The 19,513-nt window shown below is 40.6% G+C and overlaps 1 protein-coding gene across 2 annotated transcripts in view; it reads left to right on the top strand.

The window, feature by feature from the left end:
- Positions 1–3,526: 3,526 nt before the first annotated feature.
- LOC134533534 (uncharacterized) overlaps positions 3,527–19,513 on the top strand; it is a 62,889-nt gene continuing 46,902 nt past the window's right edge. For both annotated transcript variants that reach the window (XM_063371064.1, XM_063371063.1), the window contains exon 1: positions 3,527–3,666. In XM_063371064.1, coding sequence (XP_063227134.1) covers positions 3,600–3,666 — 67 coding nt within the window. In that variant the 5' untranslated portion in view covers positions 3,527–3,599. The remainder of the gene's footprint in view (positions 3,667–19,513) is intronic.

Here is a 19,513-nt window from a genome sequence, read left to right as displayed (position 1 = left end):
GAAGACCACTCGTTTGGACTGAAAGCGTCGCGATTGCAACTGTCTGCTCTCGTCAACTGTCTCTCGCGACCTTCGCTGACTCGCGTCTGCTTCTCAAAATTCTTTTTAAAGAAAAAGTCAGATCTAGATCGCAGCTTCTTGGCTCCTGGATCGAGTCCACGCTTCTTGAAGTTTTCCGTTTTAAACACTGGTGACAACCTGGCCAAGGACGTCATTAATTTATGGACATATATTCGTAAATTCACTTTGAACGTAAACTCACAATAATCATCTTGGGGTGTTTAGAAAACCTTTTAAAACTTGTTGGGTATACAGCAAAGCAATTTTCTTTCTTCCAGTGCCTGTTTAACAATTTTTTTTAAAACGGCACGCATAACTCTTGAAGTCGAAATCTGATGCGCAGTCTCTACAAAGATCCAATTATCTGGAAATACGAAGAACCCTTCGTTTATTTGAGGTGCACAGAAAACAATTTTCTTTACTTTTACAAAATATTCGTTTGGTAACCCGTGGCCGATAAATAGTTTGTAAGTATTATTAGAAAGGTATTGTAATTTTGTATAACACATGACTATGGTTATTTTTGCATTTATGAAGAACATTTTTCGAAATAATTTCTTACGTTAATTGGTGCATATTTAAAAATTTAAGTTTATGTTTCATTAAAGAATTTTTTTTAAATCATGGGAAAGATAATAGAATATTCAATAATTTGACTTTATTTTGTTTTATTGTACTTGTAAATGTGCGCAGTTAATACTGGATAGATAATCAGGGATCGGTTTACAAATAACTATTGGAGGTAGTCTACTGGAACAACACAAAGCAGAAATTCTTGGGTAATAATCCGAACCCAGTATTAATGCGAGCACTATTTTGTAGAGATACAGTTGTATAAATGTACAAATATCTGTAATTTTACATGAATATTTCTGTTCCACTTACGAAAAAAAAAAATAGTATGTATAGTCTTTTTTCGGAAATTACGTGAATTTTCGATGATTTCTAACAGTGCTACACGTCCGTAGGAATTTTGATGTGGTGACGTTTCGAAATGATTTGCTGGAGCCGTCCTCAAAGGCGATCAATAGTAGTTGCTCCAAGAAGCAGATCTATGACGTGGCTACCAACTTAGGAGGACGAGATGCGCCGCTTTCATACAAGCAAGGCTCCGATATCCGCAAACACGTCGTCACACAGGTTGGCGGCGCTGAGCAATGATGTAAGCTTTGACATTGTTTCACCGTGAACTCGGAGTATGATTGAGTGACTTAAGCCTGTATAACTGCAGTGAATGAAAGTTATGCAAACAAGCTGTTGCCGGCCGGTATATCAGTGGGATTCACTAGAAATCAGCGCTTACCAAATCAAAATACATTGCAAAACAAATGAAAATTACTGTTAAATCAGTGAACCTTGGTAATTGAATTTTTTTGGGATTCACACAATCAAGTGGACCAGTTTATCAAATTTCCAGTCATATTTAAATAGTTTAAAAATTATTGGGGCACAATTTCAATCTTGCATAATAACATAAAGGATAGTAAAACTGCAGACCAAACACAAGTTATCACCACAGTAATAAACGGTTCAAAACTAACTCCACTAAACATCGATTCTAAGGTGTAACAACGTCACGCCATCGATTGCTGGATTATTTTGAATGATTAAATATGTGCTTCACCTTTTAGAAAGCATTTCCGATGCACACGCGATGTTCTTCGGCCACCACACGAAAACCCTCTATTCTTGTACAGAAGTGTGCGTAGAGTCCACGCGCGACAGAAGTGAAACTTCTTGCTTATTATATTATTGGCTATAGGAAAAATAATTCTCTTTGGCTGAGGTCGCAGATCAAAAAAATATATGCGAGTATGCGAGCGCTAAATTATGCCATTGGACATGTATGCAAGTGCGAAAGTATGCAAGTGTAGAGTATGCAATAGTGCAAGTGTAAAGTATGCAAGTACGAAAGTGTGCAATTATTCGGCGTAATTTCTACCTCTCCCCTGCCGTCTCCTACTATCCCGGTTCTCCACCACGTACCTAACTATTCCCCTCATGCGATCGTAATTTTTGTAACGCTCGAAAATTCTAGACCTCTCAGCATATATGTTACACATTAAAAAAATCAAAATTAATACACTATATTTCTAACTTTTAAGTTATAATACATTTACAGCATCACCCGAGAATTTCTGTCTGGCAAACTGCAAAGTATTTATATACCCACGCACACTCACGTCTATAAATATATATTTTTTGTAGAAAATTTCCAATTAAATTGATGACTCGCTGACTGACGGATGTTAGATCAATTTTTCGTAGCGGTTGTGGTAATATTGGAACTGTTACGAGCGTACTGTGAGGCGGACCAGCGGACCTTCCAGCGGGGACCCGGGAGATTGCCGCCCCTGACGAAGCCCGTGAGTTTGAGTCGTTCTGGAGACACGACCCTCTGTGCAGGTAAAACACACGCTCAGTTTATCTGCACTTTTTTCAATCCTCCAACTGTGACGTCATGTCTGAACGATCAACTGTAACAACTGCGCTGTCCTGTCGAAACCTCCCGTGTTCGGCCCGAGTGCCTACTCGAGACGGCTGACAGTTCCCGAAGGTGATCGTCCAGTCCCGTCGGCTGCACGGAAGATCTCAAGATGGCCGTGTCGAAAAGGGAGAGAGAGAGAGAGAGAGAGAGAGTAAACGCACAAATCCCTTCCCGGGCTGTGGGCCATGAAGAATACTAACTACAGTGTTAAAAGTTTAAATTTATCAGTTTGGCTTGATAAAATAAACCAACTTTAATTTTGCATTATAAAGAAACGTGAAATTACTTTTGAAACTTGTCTATAAACACAATTCATATTACTAATATTCACAATAAATCAATGTATTTTTAATTATATGGACGACTATTCAATATACTAGAGTATAAGATTTAAAATCGCATTTTTTTTTTATTTGTATGTAACCTTTTTTCATTCTACGAAAATTTAGTTTCTTAGTGTGCGCGCATTGTAGAATTTCACTGTAATAATGTTTTTATTACGTGCCTGAAGTTTTATTAACTTTAAAATAACTTTCACGTACGATATATTCTTGAGAAAGACGCAGTGAACTAATAAAAAAAAAACATTGACAGTATCGCTCTGGCTACAAACAAACGCTCAGTTGTTGTTCTTCCGATCAGGATTCAGTTAACCTGACAGTACGGGGGCCCTTAACGTTTGGGCGACGTCACCTCGTGTGGGCCCGCGTGAGGGCTAATTTGTTGACCCGCCACCGGCAAGGGAGCGGGCGCGGGGGGTGGGGGGGGGACGCCCCCGTGGGACGTCGGTCGAGGGGGATCTTCCCCGAAGCGGGGTAATGGGGCGTGAAGAGCGATTGTGCGGACAGGGTGGCCCACCCTCCTCTTGAGCGACGCCCCCACCGGCCGGGGAGGGTTCAGGAGGGGAGGAGGGGCGCGCGTGCGTGCGCCGGCTCGGGCCGCTATAACAGCGCCGCGACGCCGCGCGACCCGCCACAGAGGACGCCAGCGCGCCGACGAGAGACGCCCGCACCAGCCGCCACCTTCACCGCTCTCGCCAGATCACTCCCCCATGGCCGCCGCTCGCTGCCTGATGTGGTCGCTCGTCGCCTGGTCGCTCGTCGTCTGCCTCGTCTCAGGTACCTGGGGGCCTCGGCGCCGTCTGAAACCAGCCCCTCGCCTCGGGGTAGCTCTCACACGCCACCCTTTCTCCGCGTCACGGCTTTCCCTGTACATCGGGTCACAACACTTCTCGCCAGATGTTTACCAAACGTTATTTCCGAGCTGTTGGATGAGACACGAGTCATCATGATCATGAACACTCGCGTGACTTTTTTTTCTCCAAACCGCTATCAGACCACACTTTGCAAACATCTGCTCGATAAAACTCTTAACCCTGGCTGATTGACAGGCAAAGCACAGCTTAAACCGGTGGGTTTAAGAAGCCTGGCATTTTGCATAGGAGTTCCTTATTTGACGTAGGCGAGTAGGTACTAAGAAAGTATTTTATAAAAATTCATCTACTTAGAGGGTTAAATATGGAATGAGAGTTTGGGAAATCATATCGGGCACACAGATAGTTTTTTTGAGAAAAATTTTGAGGCGGAAAATTATATGCAAGAGCGATTTCGTGATAAACTCAAAGAAAAAAAACCCTCAAATATAATAATGACAATAAAATGAAAGAACCAACACGGCGCGTGTGAAACCGAGCCTAAAGAATGAGAAGTAAACCATTATACTATACTTGTATACACAGTCATATTTTAAGAACCCGATAAATTGTTACGGTTAATTCTTGAATACTCAATCTTAAGCTAGTCTTAAGGGTATTCAATGGTCGTGATCGCTTATTTCGATCCCAACAACCAGGACACGGCTCAAATTCTATTGGCTCAGAAATTGAGGGTCATGTGGTTCGAAACCCACTTAAATATTGCAGGTCCGCTTTTGTGTGACGTTGCAATGTAAACCAAACCTGCGTGCACCTTTCACTAGCTCAGGGAGAAATATTCACATCTAATAAACATTATGTTGAAGTCTTCTTCAAACTGAAAAAAAAAAAAATCTCAACCCTTAAATATTTCAACAATGAGACACTGTGTTGAAATTTTATTAAATTTTTGAGCAATAAAATTTTACCATCACGTATCTAAGTTCCATAGAATCAGTATGAAAACACCAGTGGTGGTTTAGTTTGCGATGAAAGTTGAGAAGTTTATAAAATTTATGTTACGGAATAATTATTTGCGGAGCGTCAGGTGAATGCCCATGATAATTCGTCGATAAAGCTCACTTTATCGTGGGATAAACTTCACTGAATTAATTTTTAAACCAAGTTATATGACGAGGAGGGTATGAAATAGTCCACGGGTGTCATAAGCACAATTTTAATATAAGCTGTAACTATTGTATTAATTCTTATTTCATGAAAGATTATTTTTCATCGCATCTTGGCACTCGGTGTGATGATCAATATAAGAAACCTGTTGGAGGCTGGCCTACGGGGAGAGGTGTTTCTCCACTTCTAGATTTCTACAGATCTTCGCGTTCGCCAGATGCTCAGCAACCACGGGTTCTTCAATTCCTCTAGACATCCACCTGTTGTTAGAGACTGGAAAAATTGGCGGTTTCAGTGACCTCTAGGATGGACTCACAATCTTCTACACTCTCGGGAAAATGCCACCTGCTCGGTGGCTGCCGAATTGTGAGATTTGTAATCTGGGTTGCTTGTGATTTCCCGCACTTATTCCTTTTAGGTTTTTTTTCGTCAGCCAAGAGTCCTTCTGATAAACTGTGTTTCAATCACAGAAGCGGGAACTAACTAAACGGGTTTGGCTTCTGGCCTACCGCGAAATGAATCTGCGAATTTTTCCGGTCTCTACTTACTGTTTATGCACGAAATACTCGAGTTCGCAGTAGAATGAAATATTGCGTGTGACGAATTGTTGTGCTGACCCTTGAAGACTCCGTGCAGGACTGGTCTGAGTTTAACCATCGCGTTTGGCGTTCGACCCCTCAAGAGTTTGCAATTCACTCCTTACTTCTTAGACTGTCACACTCTATGGTGAGGTTTTACTTCACACTGTCACTCACGGCGACGGGAACTGACATATCATTTAAAATTGGTTCAATCTTATACTATAGTTTCCCTTATAAAAAGCTTTTTGGGTATCCAAGATGCCAAGATTATACACGTTTGGCTGCAAATTCATCACGAACAATTAAGTTTTAAACATATTTACCACCTTATTGTCTTAAGTGCTTCTCAAGGCTGATACACGTTTTGAAGTTTAAGTTGAACAACTGACGTACTTAAAATAAGATAGACAATAAGATAGAACACTGAGCGTCATAAGTGTTTCGAAGAACAGAGTCCAACAATTACCGCAAGAAAGATCCTTCTTTCCCTCAAACGTTTTTGGACAAGAATGAATAATCTGGGATTTAATTAAATCATTATACGACAGCGAAATGTTTCATGGGTTTTATATAACTATGTCCAAATAAACATTACGAACACGCTTACTGTTCTATATTAAATATGTTCTCTACAGTTAGCAATAAATCTGTTGTTTTGTCCCAACTTCAAAGGGGTGGTATACTAACCTTAAACAGCACTTTAGACAACAAGTCGTATCATGTTTTCAACTTATATTTACGTGATAAACCTGCAGTCAAAGTTTGTCGGTTGAATTTAAATTCCTCCTGTAGTGGGCTCCGAACCAACTCAAGTTTAATCAATGTGAATAATATTAGAACGTTGTGACTGAAACCACACCCATCAGTTAGCTATCGCGATCACCATAGGTCTTCGTGAAGAAAGTTTTCAGCTCTCTGCCTGGTATGCACTCTAAGATTGAGTGCTACAAAGATTTTTTTTTTTCTTTTTCAAATAGCGGACCTAAAGCATAATTGGGCTGACGTTACTGAGTTTTTGAGACATCAATCGGTTTTGAAATTGCAAACTTGAAAGTAGAAGAACATCTCACCTCTCATCTGAGGTTTCTGGCATTCTATGTATCCCAACGATTTACGCGTGTTTTTTATTGCTAGGATTTCATTCTTCATAGAAAAGCCGTACACAAGAGAATGAGCTTTTTAAGTGATACTTTTATTCAATTTCCAGCAGAAATTAAAAAATACAAATACGTGTTCTGGAAACCTACTTAGAGTGAGAAGAGAATATAAGAAACACCACGTAGATATAAATGGCAATAAGCCCAAATAAAAATATTTTTCTAGCCTAAAATATCTTTTAAAATTTCTTGCTTAACTCAAACGTGTGTACAGAGATGTTGAACGCAAGTTTTTAAGGAATTTAATAAAATATAGGGGAAAATATTTGAATAATGTTTCATAGTAATTATAAATGTTTAATAAATTTACATTCTAGGATCCCCAAATAAATATTCACGAATGTACAACGGCCGTGACTAAAATTCGGTCATTCTATAGAGTTGCAAACACATACGTCTAAGTTGTAGACATGGCTCACCTAAACAGCCAGAGCTAGGAAATGAATGAACAAATCAATCAATTAAAAGACTTATCGATATCGGTGTCATATGAGACAAACCGGGCCTAGTTTTAAGATTGACTGGCACAGCGACACAGTAGAAGCAACAGTGTTACATAAAATATGCGGACGTAACTTTAAATATCGTTAATTTTACTCAAACGACCAAGGAAAACGCATATTCATATTACTTTCCGATACATTATCGTCTGCATAACATGCAAAAAATAATAATAATAATAATTCCGAGCATGATAAATTAAGAAAATTATGTTTTCAACTGCATTTATTGACACGAATCACACGAAGTTTTCGCACCCGCCACTAGAATTCGCTGCCGACGCAGCTACATCGACTGTCGAATAATTTTGTTAGTAGACCGAAATTTCAAACTATATAATGAAATTGCTCCGATAAAGGCGAAAAATAATGGAGAAAAAAAACTACACCCCGTATTTGGATCTGATTTTCTACAAGAAATTCTATTAAATTACCGCCCATCTTATTAAAATTAATTAAACCTTTTAATACTCTACGGTTTCCCTTTGTCTTTGTGAACTTTAGTTCGCGCCATCCGCCACAAATGGCAGCACCGTGGTTGTTACACGTTTCCGTTCCGAGACTTCCATCGCATTCGCGAAATTTCTCCCACCAATTGCCGTCCACCGAGAGCTAAGATGTTGCACGGTAAAAATTCAAAATTGGGAAGATTGCCAGGACTGGCTGGCGACCGCGCGCTGGCTGGACACTCCCGCCACCTGTTGCTGGTTCTCGCGTCTCCCCCCCCCCCCTGGCAGATCCACCCCTCCCGGGTTTACACCCCTTTTCCCGCCCAACCCCCTGCAGCCCCCGTCACGTCACACTGCCAAACCTTACCCCGAGACCTTCCGATAAGGATGGAGGGTCATGACCAACACTGAAAACGTCACCAACCGCTTGTTTGTGCAACAAGTTGGATGACGGGTTTATGTCAAATACTATTGATTAATATGTTGAATGTTTGATGGAAACTGCCAATCAGAGTGGTGCCCAAGAAAAATGGAAAATGGAAAAACATAAAAATGTGTGAAAAATGTACAGTAAATCTAAGTTTCTATCTCTATCTAAGGTATATCCGATTGAGTTACAATAAAACGTCATGGACCCAAATTATACATATTTTCAACCTTGATTAGACCCCACCAAATATAAAGTCTGCATCTATCGAAAATTGTGTAAAAAATTTTAATATATGCCCAAGATTTAAAATTTTTGCTCTAGCTGTGATATAACCGATAAGTTTACGACAAAAAATAGTCCAACGATACAATCTATCTTACCATTTTTCTACAACGGATATGAAAAAAGAAAAAAAAGGCCTGCGCCTTTTTAAAATATGCGTAGCGATTTTTAACAATTTTTTAGAAGTTAAAAATTAAACTTTTTAACATATTGAAAATTCCACCAACAGTTACAAGCTGTGAGCTACAAGTTTGTCAAATTGTAGGTGAATATGTTATAATTTGTACAAGCGAATGAAGGAGTGAGTTTTAAGTTGCAAGTAGAATAATTGTATACATTTATATATCAATTACGCACATATAATATGCTTTATATATCAGATCCTTAGGACTAAAAAAATAATTTACATTAATATGCAGTACCCCAACACTAAGTAAGCCTGAGCCCTAGTTCAACAATTAAGATATTCATGTGAATTCAAGAACTAAAAAATAAAATGTATAACTAACAAAATAGACAAACATTAAAACTCAATTACTAATTTGATACATTTTAAAACCACGTTCAAAAATGATGTGTGATTTTTAGTGGGCAGGTATTTGGATTAACAATGGTTTTAATACTTCCATACACGTCGACAAAGAAAAAAAAAACTTTTATAAAAACATGTGTGTCCCTCCCTGGAATGTCTCATGAATAAGCCACGGGTTCAAGCTTGTTCTGTTTCACTCATATGTATATAATTATGTGTAATTATTATTTTTGGTGCACGTGGGTTCAAATCCAAATGCTCATTTTACAAACAAAAAAAAAACCTTCAATCATTTACTCGGCAAACGCGAAGCCTGAGGTAAAAAAAAATGAGTGACCTGTGCAATCCTCGTCGTGTTAAAATGAGAACGACCCCACACCTCCCTTTTCGATCTAGATATATCAACATTATTTATATATGTAACATTTTAGCTCTCGGTATATGGCATCTGGTAAGAATTAATTTCGTGAATGGAACAGAAATTTCATGGAACGGAAATGTGTAACAATCACGGTGCTGCCATCTGTGGCGGATAACGTGGACCAAAGTTCACAAAGCTACAAGGAAACCTTAAAGTATTAACTGTTCAATGAATTTAACAAGATGGGCAGTATTTTAATAAAAATTCCCTGTCGAAAAGTAGCTCCATATCCGGGGTTAGAATTCTTTCAATTCTTTTTTTTTTCTTTTAACGTAGCCGTTTTATTATATAGTTTAACTTTACGCTCTGAAGATAAGATGTTTTTCAATAGTCGACGTAGTTACTCCGGCAACGAATTCTAGCGGCGGCTGCAGAAACTACTTGTTATTTGCTCCAAGAAATGTGTTCAAAATACAATTTTCGTATATTTATCACACTCAGCATTATTTTAAAGAATTCTAATATCAAATTTCGTACCCGATTTTCGTATTTTAAGTGTATTTGCAACACGAGAGCACATGAATTTACTCGTTACCGGGGTTAGATTTTACACATCTCTGGCGAGAAGTAAAATACTTGCTCACATTAATTTTGTCATCATGAATCTTAGCGATGATTCCTTGCTTATGTGTTTTGAACATCTATGTTCAAAAATACTTACTACATGATGGTATTTTTAGGAGTCTTCCTTGTGGGTTATTTTCAAGCTATTAAAAAAAAACTTCTAGCATTCGCTTTTATATGGCTAATGTTTTTTTTTATTTTTTTAGCCCATGGAGCTAGGAATTGTCAGGAGATGGCAGGCTGTGACATAGTTAAGGTCATTTTTCTACCTCACCATCGCAATAAAACGCTCAAAACGTTGGTGCATGACCACGTCTGATGACGGTAGTAAGTGTAAATTGGAGTTTCCCTTCTAACCACAGTCACTTTCATAAAGACCTTACATCTGACCCTGCGAAGCAAACGTCCGCCCACTCGGTCCAGAGACCTGCGTGTCTGGCTGGAGGGCCAAGGGGCCTGGATTCCGGGGTAGGGATCTTACAAACTCTTTCTCTCTCTCTCTGGGTTCAGGACCGGGTGTTTGTGATGTTCCTTCAGATTCATCCCGCGGCAGGTAATGGCAAGCACAGGGACGACAGCCGCGGCGTTGCCTGTGCTCTGATTTCCGAGACTGAGACCTAGTACTTTTGAGCAGTTTTGGGCCCACCCGACAGATACATTACTAGCGTAGCTTTATTGGTCGCGAGAAGTAATTTTTATAAGGCAAACAAACAAGTGGGAAAAAAAAAATTCACTTCATTTTGGCAGACACATATTTTGTGGCGTGTCGTACGAGAAATTTTACATCTTCTATTTTATATAGAACATGATTTTTTTTTTTTAATTTAAAAATAGCATCAGGTGTTTCTAGCGCAGTTTTAATTAAGTTGTCGAGTAGTTGAATTAACATCATAAACCTCCCCCCGTCAGAGTATTTTTTTGTTAGAAGTTATGGGCCCACCCAACCGATAGCGTCACATGTCGCGCAGATCACGGTTGTAAGCGTCGCACTTGGATGTGGTAGTCGCGACACCCAGCGGAGGATGAAACGACCCATCAGCACGAGGCTTGGCGCGGTGTTCACGTGGAGCCCCCTGCCCGACGCGAGAGCAGCGAGGGGTCGTCAACTGGGCCCGGCGCGGCGGTAAAAAAAAAAAAAAAAAAGGCGCGGTCGTGAAGACAAGCCGGAGAGCGGGGAAGCCCGTAACGAGCTGCCGGCAGTTGCGGGAGCCCGCAACACGACTCCGCCCGTCCCCGCCCATCCCCGCCCGTCTCCGCCCGTCCCCGCCAGGTGATCAACTCCGCGCCTCGTTAGCGGCGGCCCCGGTCGCGGGGATAGGGCGGCGTGATTAAGGCTGCGTCTCGCGAGGGTCGGTTCTTTCAGCCTCGCGTCGTCGCTATTAGTCAAAGGAATTTAATCACATCCGTTTTAGGTGGCATAATCTCCTCGCCAGATATCCCTACTTAACATTATAAATGCGTAAGTGGGCTTGTTGGGTCCTTCATTCTCGCAGCAACGGAGCAAAGGATCGACATGATTTTTATAATAATATAGTTTACGGACCGGAGAGTAGCATAGACTACGTATAATTAAGAAATTTCATCCCCAAGAGAGTGAAGGGGTAATTTAATTTGTTTAATAGAAAATCATAGGAAGTAGGTCAAACACACAAACAGTGAGTTTGTGTCATTCCCCTATGTCCGCCACACGATCATATAGTAAAGTCTGGCATCTTCCTAGCCTTCTCCTTGGTGAAACACATTCGCTTAGTGAAGCTCGAGGCTGCTAGCGGACTAAAGGCGCTAATAACAGTTTAAGTTAGAACTTCGTCAATGGATGGCGTTGCCTTGAATTTGTAACACGCTATCGTTTGGTGTATCCGTCACGTCTTGCGTAGGGGTTACCTGCCTTCCCACAAAATGAAGCTGATGATTGGCGTTACGGTTTTGCTGATGCGTAGCCTTGATGCACAGAGATTGTGCAATCAATGTAACTTTAAAATCAAAAATTTCCCGTATTTTAAAGTGTTGTCCTGATGACTTGAAACTCGGTAGTGATGTTTCTTGTATTATGATGTGTTAAGCCCGGGCAACGCCGGGATATTAAGGTAGTTTACTACATATATACACTATTATCGACCTGTGAAAGGTCTCGCAAGTGATCAAAATAATTATGAAAACACTTTGTTATGTGGTTTCCTTGGCTGGTCTCACAACTCAGCCGTCATTGCCTCTTCTTCCCGCTGGGTTCTCGAGGGGAATAAGGGACTAAGGAAGGCTCATCATTGGCTCTACTGCCAGGTTTTGGCTACAGTGAATGCACGAATGAGTCGGTGGTCGTCACCCGGTATAGATACTATCCTAGCACATGCAGAGGAAGAGGAAACGGTGATCACCTCGCTGTCACGCCGGCTAAAGTCTCTCTGGCCTCTCGACGAGGCGGGATGCGGCCAAAGGCACCTCTGCGCGCCCGACCTCCGTATTTTTACGTATTATTCGCGAAAATTAATTTCATAGCAGCTCTGTGTTGAACAATTAAAGCATTGTCTGTTAAGGTTTCATTTAAGGTATATGTCTCCGGTCAGCACACCAATCACGGCCATCCAGTGGGGAAGAAAAACGCTTCCTGAATGACCCGGCCAAATACGGAAATGGTTTCTCCTGCAGACGGCCGCTAATTACAAGGGAACGATCGCTAACGCAGGTACTCCTCAGCGATCAAATTTAATTCACGAAAAAAAATACATGCTCTTAGCTATTAGATAATCGTTACTAAACATTCTCAAAAAAATATTTGATGACAATAAAGTGAAATAACTAACGTGGCGTCTTAAGGCGGATTACTCTCCGCCACCATTTTGCTTTTTTTTTGTTTTGATTCCAGATCTTTATGAAGTAACGTCTCGGAAGAGGCACTATGGAAGTAAAGTTGTAGGTACGCATTACCCATTTGTGGAAACGCAGAAAATTTACTTCCATTGAATGAACCTGACTCAATTAGCCAGGAAAAAAGTTATTTATGAATTTTTTAATGACTTTCTCCAAACATCAGATAAAATTGTTGAGTATATGCACCTGACGCAAGAATAAACAAGATAAATTAATTTGCATTGTTTATACAGGCGAGTCTGAATTCTACCGTCAACCTTCTGCTTCAGCTTCATCGCAAAAAACATAAGATGAAAAACCTGTGGTCTAAAGTGTTTCCCAAAGTTGTGGTATATGTCTTTGAATTTGGAGATGAACAACTATTTTATTTCAAACAATAAATTATTGAAGAATCGATCTATTCATTACTATTATTTGTAGGATTTCCCCGTTAATTGCATTTTTTGTTTCAACTAAAATTATCTTAACATAATTTCATTAAATATTATCTAAGCGGTAAAATGTCACGCAAGTGTACACAATGTTTATCACTCGCAAAAACTTTAGCAGCTCGAAATTTCGTTTGGTGAATATGTGGAGGGAAAATGACAAGATAACTAATTAAACAACTCGGCGCGTGAGACAAATCCTTAAGAGGGATAAGGCCCTGCCATCTTGGATTTTTCCATATTTTTCTATAATTCTAATTTTGACTATTTATCCCAAATTTTGGCATGTCAAGGCGTAAATCATATCTACCCCCCAGGCCTTCTATACCTTGTTGCAATCACATATTTACTAGCAGGCTCTAGTCGCGTGGAAACAACTTATTATTTCTCGCGGGCGACTACAACTATCATCATAATCACTCGAGTTCACAAGTGTGAACTTCAAAATGGCGCCAAAGCTAAGTCCTATGCCATGCAAAAACAAAAAAAAAATTATAACGGAAGCTTTATTGCAAGTGTTATCAAAATTTTTGGAACTGCAAAGTGGTGAGAACTAATCCCCCTTAAGATGGAACACTAAGACCGGCTTGTATAATGGAGACTTGATTAACCTGCAATATCCGCTTAGATTTTACTGACCTAATTGTGTAAGTGGCCCTAAGCGTCTGTATAACGTTTAAGCAAACCAACTTCTACACCCACAGCAAAATTTGTTAGTGTTGTAAAATTATTTGATTAAAAAGTGCATTGTATTTCCGCGTCGCTTAAAACGTATGGTGAGTTAGGGTGTTACCTCCAATTATTTCCACAAAGCGTCGTACAGAGCGAATTGACGCCGCGGTAAGACCCGTGACGCGGGTCTAGTCATCATGATTTCCTTTCACCCCCACAGCTTTACCACCGAAGTAACACCAGGCAAATGATTGAACATTCCTTGCCGTACGATTGTTAGACGAGGTGCTTAGCGACGGATACGCCCAACGACACAGGTCCAAGACATGCGGGGAATGAACAGGCCATGGGCTGTAGTAGCCATTTTGGGAAGGCCAAGGGCAGCATTTCAGAAATCCATTCCGCGTTATTTTGTTACAGTCCAATCAACCCTTTGCGGGGCCAGTCTATACTCCCTTACGGGAAAGGACTGGTTTGCCCACAGGAAAATGGATACGCCATTTCATCGCGACCTGGAGTGGTTTGAGTAGAAGCTACAATGAGAGGCTGAGGCTACCCGTCCCAGGATCATCGCCACCCACTCCTCCTTAACTATTCAGCTAGCCTGTGGTTGACTTACAGGAACCCCCATCACGAGGCGCTTATCCAGTTGTATCACGTCTCTGGGATCCTTCAGATAATCCCCAGAGAGCCTGTAACCTGGCCGAAGTACATCCAACTTCTACTAGCTTTCCAGGATAGTACTGGACCTGTATCGCCGCTCACTGCGTCCGCACTCGACGTAGTGGGGACTCCTCACCCCCCAACTGGGCCGGTGGAGGAGACCTCGGGCAAGCTGAAATCAGGATGGACGGGTACTCGTGAGAGTCCAGTGCAGTGTTTTTAACCACTGCGTGCTCGAGTTCCCCCGTCGCAGAACATCGCAGATTACTTCCCCGATGTCCGTCCGTAACGACCTCCCCGTCGTAAAGCCCGTCGCGCCAGGTGTCCGCACGTGGGCACAAGTTACAGGACCGGGAGGGAGGGGTTGTTAACGACGTGTGTTCGGCGGACGAGACCTCGGACAACGGGCTGACGATGAGCCGTAAAGCCCTCCGCCAGCTTAGCTCGTCGTACAACTCTGCCTCGTCGCCGCCTCGTTTACTGTCGGCGGGAGCACTTTGTCTTATTGAGGCCGGCCGAGGCGCTGCCGTGAGGACGTCGTTACATCGCCTGCCTGCCCGCCTGTCTGTCTGCCTGCCTGTTTGTCTGCCTGCCTGTTTGTCTGCCTGCCTGTCTGCCTGCCTGTCTGCCTGTCTGCATGCATTACCCACGACCGCTCCAGAAGTGTCCGCGCGCAGGCCTCAAACCACCGATAAAGTACTTCCATATCCCTTCGTACGAGCCAGGCTCGGATATGCTGCAGTGATCGTCCTAGACAAATGTGGTGTGTTTGCGAGATGGAAAAAATAAAATAAACATTATTTTTAGTACACCACGTTTATAAAACGGACTAAAAATTATAAAATAATTTCTCCTAGCCCCATACCGATCTAAAACACCATTACAGACTGTACTAAAAAATTTAAATTGTGAATTTTTTTTTAGCTATGGAGATACTTGTAAAATTTAAAATGAAAACTTGGGGAGCATGGAATATATAAATGATGTATGAATAGTTCTCCCAAGTCACTAACAATTTTAATGCGCTGAAAATTATATTAACTGTTGAGTGAGTTTTCTCGACGACGGATACTCCCTACACTCTTACTAACTATTATATATTGCATTTCCTTTAGTAACCTCGTATTTACTTTAATATAATTGTATAGGAATCGGCCAGTGTGTGCTAAGCATAAACTCAAAATCTGAACTAGATATTCTTGTGAACTTCTCAAAACTACCTGATAATCTTCTTCCATGCACACATAATCCACAGTCATCACAGTTTAGATCTCGCAATGAAGCTCGTCTTAAATACTTTCGGCGACTATGGAGAGAAGGACGAACCCAAAATCAACTTTGACGTTCACTTGAAAGCGCAGTAAAAATGACTATTGCTGCGGCTGAAAGAAGCACGTATTACTCAGACAGCATCTTGAACTCAACAATGTTCTGACAACAGTTTTTTTTAACCGCCCCGTGTTGTCAACACTTGTTGCTAACATTTCTACAATTTTTTTGCAACAAAGTTTCGCCGGTGTAAACATGGCTTTAGAAAAAATAAATTACCTTGGGTTTTCGTTCTGCCGTATAACGTTCTCGGGAAATTCCTCTAAAAGTAACTCGGCCACTCTATAGCATTGTTTTCGCACAAAACCAGCGAAGGAGCTCCGTCCGCTTGCAACTGCACCACTGCACCGTCGACAGAAGCTGGTTTCCGTTGGCATTTGCAACTTTTCCCTCTTGTGTATTAGTTGAGTTCGCAACAACATTAGCATGCTACAATTCCAATGCGCATGCATTTGCATCTATTCTCGATCAATTTAATGCTTTGATTAGCGCTGGGAAATTGACACAACAGTGGTTGGCAGATTCATATTTGCAAGTGGATGCCCACCACTTGAAATATATTAAACAGATATGAGTGGCCAAAACGTGGCAAACTAAGCCACGGCTCGCTACTTTCTCGCTGGAAAATGCTGAAACTATCGGCCTCGTCAAAATATGACGATATGTCCCCGTGCATATTATCTTTGCGCCATGGACTCGGCAGCAATGCTAGGAGGAACAGACTAGCAAAGAGCAATGAAAATGTTACGCTATAAGCGTATGTGAGCAGAATTTAAACAGCTTTACAGAGTCAGTCAATAAGTTAGTGATGAGCGTATTTTTATATAAAAGTTAAATTAAGTATTAATCGGGATATCTTTCGGAACCATGCTCTCCCATTTGTAACGATACGTTTTCAGAAGTTAGCCTTCCATCACAGATACAGTGATCGAGCACTGCACAACTTTCAAGAAACTTAAGTATTAACTTGAGAAACATAAAACTTGTCTTTTGTTTCAGGTGGTGAAAATCTTGCCTGGCGCTTTTAGTAGGGTCGTAGGTCACCGCAGGCGCGTCAGGAACTAAGGGCGGCTAGCGAAAACCAGAGCTTCCTTGTCAGCGTCTTGCGTTCCGGCGGTTACAACCCTCGAGGTGGAGATACTTCGGCAGCGGGAAGACGAGGGGAGACCTGCGGGGACCACGGCCGCATTCCGTAACTCCAGCAGTGCGCACCGTGCGGCGTGAAACGCGTTCCGGTCCCTCGGTCATAGACGCGTCAGTGAACGAACCATGCGCTCGCGCGATCGTCTATAGCCTGCGCGATCCGTGCACGTACGAGTAAGGCTCGGCTCGGGCCTCAAAGAAAGAAATTAGCTCGGGTTGGCTCGTGTTTGTGTTGGGGAATGCGAGCCGTGCTCGGGTTTCATCGCGCGCATCTTCCACATTTTTTTTTATTTTACTCACGTCGCGGGAATGACGTTACTGAGATGAGCGTCATAATTTAGTTTTCGAAAGATAGTTGGACTGATCATTGGTAAGATTATATAAATATATTATATGTGTATTTTTTGAGGTTTTATTTAGTAAATTTTAGGTGAAATCTTAGAAGTGTAGAAATATTTTCACATACAGTGATTTTTCAGAATGAACGTTAGGTTTTTATTAAAGATATTTTTCTCAAGCATGTCAATTAAAATATAATTGTGACCATGTAGCCTATGCATGTCGTAAGTATGCATATGTAATGGCCAGAAAATTTTTATTTATAACCGTAATTTTTGTTTTTATATCTGGTAAAAAAAATGAAACGTGAACTTATGTACGCGCGTTAGAAGTTATATTTACTTGGCGTAATAAAAAATAACTTCAATTTTGCATGCAAATTATTGATATAAATAAAATTAAAAAATGACTGGAGTGACATTATAAATACGGTTGGTAAAGTAAGTCAAATTATAAAATTTAAATAAATACTCAGTATTCAATATTAATATAAACACGTGTATAAAATCAATTATTTCGTTTAGTGAAATAATAGAGATAAATTTTAATTAATAATGAACATCCCTAAATTTATAAAATTATTTGTTCTTATTTATTCTTTTTTTTTTTGTGCTGGTTTGCGAGTGCGGCACAGAACAGATTTTCCGAGAATTTTCTGCGTTTTGATAAGGTATATGCGTTTTGTAAAGGTATATGCGTTTTGTAAAGCTATATAGTGAAGTATATATAGGTATTTATTTGTATCGTTAAAGAAGACATTATGAATAACTTGTTGACATAAATTTCGATAAAATTGAGTGTCTGATCGTTGACAACGATAAAAAAAAAATCTCGTGCACAAGTTCTGAAATGCCAAAGCTTTCGACTGTCGAAAAGCACGTGTTGATAATTAATCTAGCAAAATTTTAGAGCTTGAAAGATTGATTTTTAAAATTACGTGAGAGCAAATGCATAATTAGGTTACACCCTAAGGTTCGTTTCATATTGGTGGTCTTTAGTGGCTTACAGTAGGACACAGCAGATAGAGTAGGTACGCATCGTGGTTGTCGTTCATGTTAGGTCTCACTTTCAACGAGAAGTTAATCTAAAAAAATAAAACCTGCATTGAGTAATAAGTGATAAATGATTCTTTCTTGTAATAAAAAATCAAAATATAAATTGTGACTAAATATATTTGAGGGCACCCATTTATTAATTTGTTGAAACAATAATAAGTAGGTAACTGCAATGTCGACCGAAACGTCGGTGAATTATTCGCCAAGGACGCGGCTACAACCCAGAAGCCAAGCTACTTCGAACAATAATAAATTTAGAAGTTGTAATTTTTATATAAAAAAATAAATCAAAATAAATTTAGATATTTGTTTGAGTGTAAGTTAATGAAGATTCAATTTCGCACTTTGCTATTCAACTTGTTTAAACATTTTGCAAAGATGTATCCACGAAGCCATGAAACAACGCACACTGGCTGTACATGAGTTTCACGCGAGCAACACACGGCAGTGGAAGAGCACGTGTTGTTAGGAAACCGCACGATATCAGATGCGGGGCTAACCTCGGTTGTTCGCGCGTCAGACTTGGCTCGCAGTCGATTGTTCTAACTCGCACGATAAAAAAAAAATAATACGCGATGTGTGCTGACATCCCATTAGATGATTAAAACACGTGTATCCCAGCGGCCACACCCATGGAAATAAGCGATAATCAGGAGAGAATTAAGGTACGTGTTTCGGCATTTTCCTTTCCGCAGCTGAGAAACCTTAGACTCACTGACCCTGAATCAGACGCCAGAATAATCTATGTTCGTGCATCTTCGGTTTTTTATTTATGTTGCTAGGGTTTGTTTTGAACTGACACGACAGCGGACATAGACACGTGGAGACATGGACATGGATTAGCTCGACAATGCCCAGCCATTCATTTACGTTACTCCGTCTGACCAATAGAAGCAGAGCATTTGGTCGCGGTGGTAACCATTATCGTTTACATTTAAATTACGTTAAAAATTGTTTCAAGCATATGGATATCTATCGTCCTTACATTACATTGTGTATTTTTAAAACTATATATGTAAATCCTGAACGTATTAAGTGCTCGGAGCTCAAATATTTTCAGTTAAATGAATTTTTCGGAACGTGAAATTCAGTCTGATTGTTTGCAATTTGTTACGTATGTTTCCGTGCTCTTTGGAAGCGGCAGATGGCTAGTTAAACGTAAATATATTTCTGGGGCCGCGATTCGGTTCCATATTTACGTCTCCACGTCATTGTGTAAGGGGCACAAAAGA

This window comes from Bacillus rossius, chromosome 6 (assembly GCF_032445375.1).
Source record: "Bacillus rossius redtenbacheri isolate Brsri chromosome 6, Brsri_v3, whole genome shotgun sequence".
In the NCBI taxonomy this organism is placed as follows: Eukaryota; Metazoa; Arthropoda; class Insecta; order Phasmatodea; family Bacillidae; genus Bacillus; species Bacillus rossius.
The sequence above is the reverse complement of the archived record's forward strand: the minus strand, read 5'-3'. Positions and strand labels throughout refer to the sequence as shown.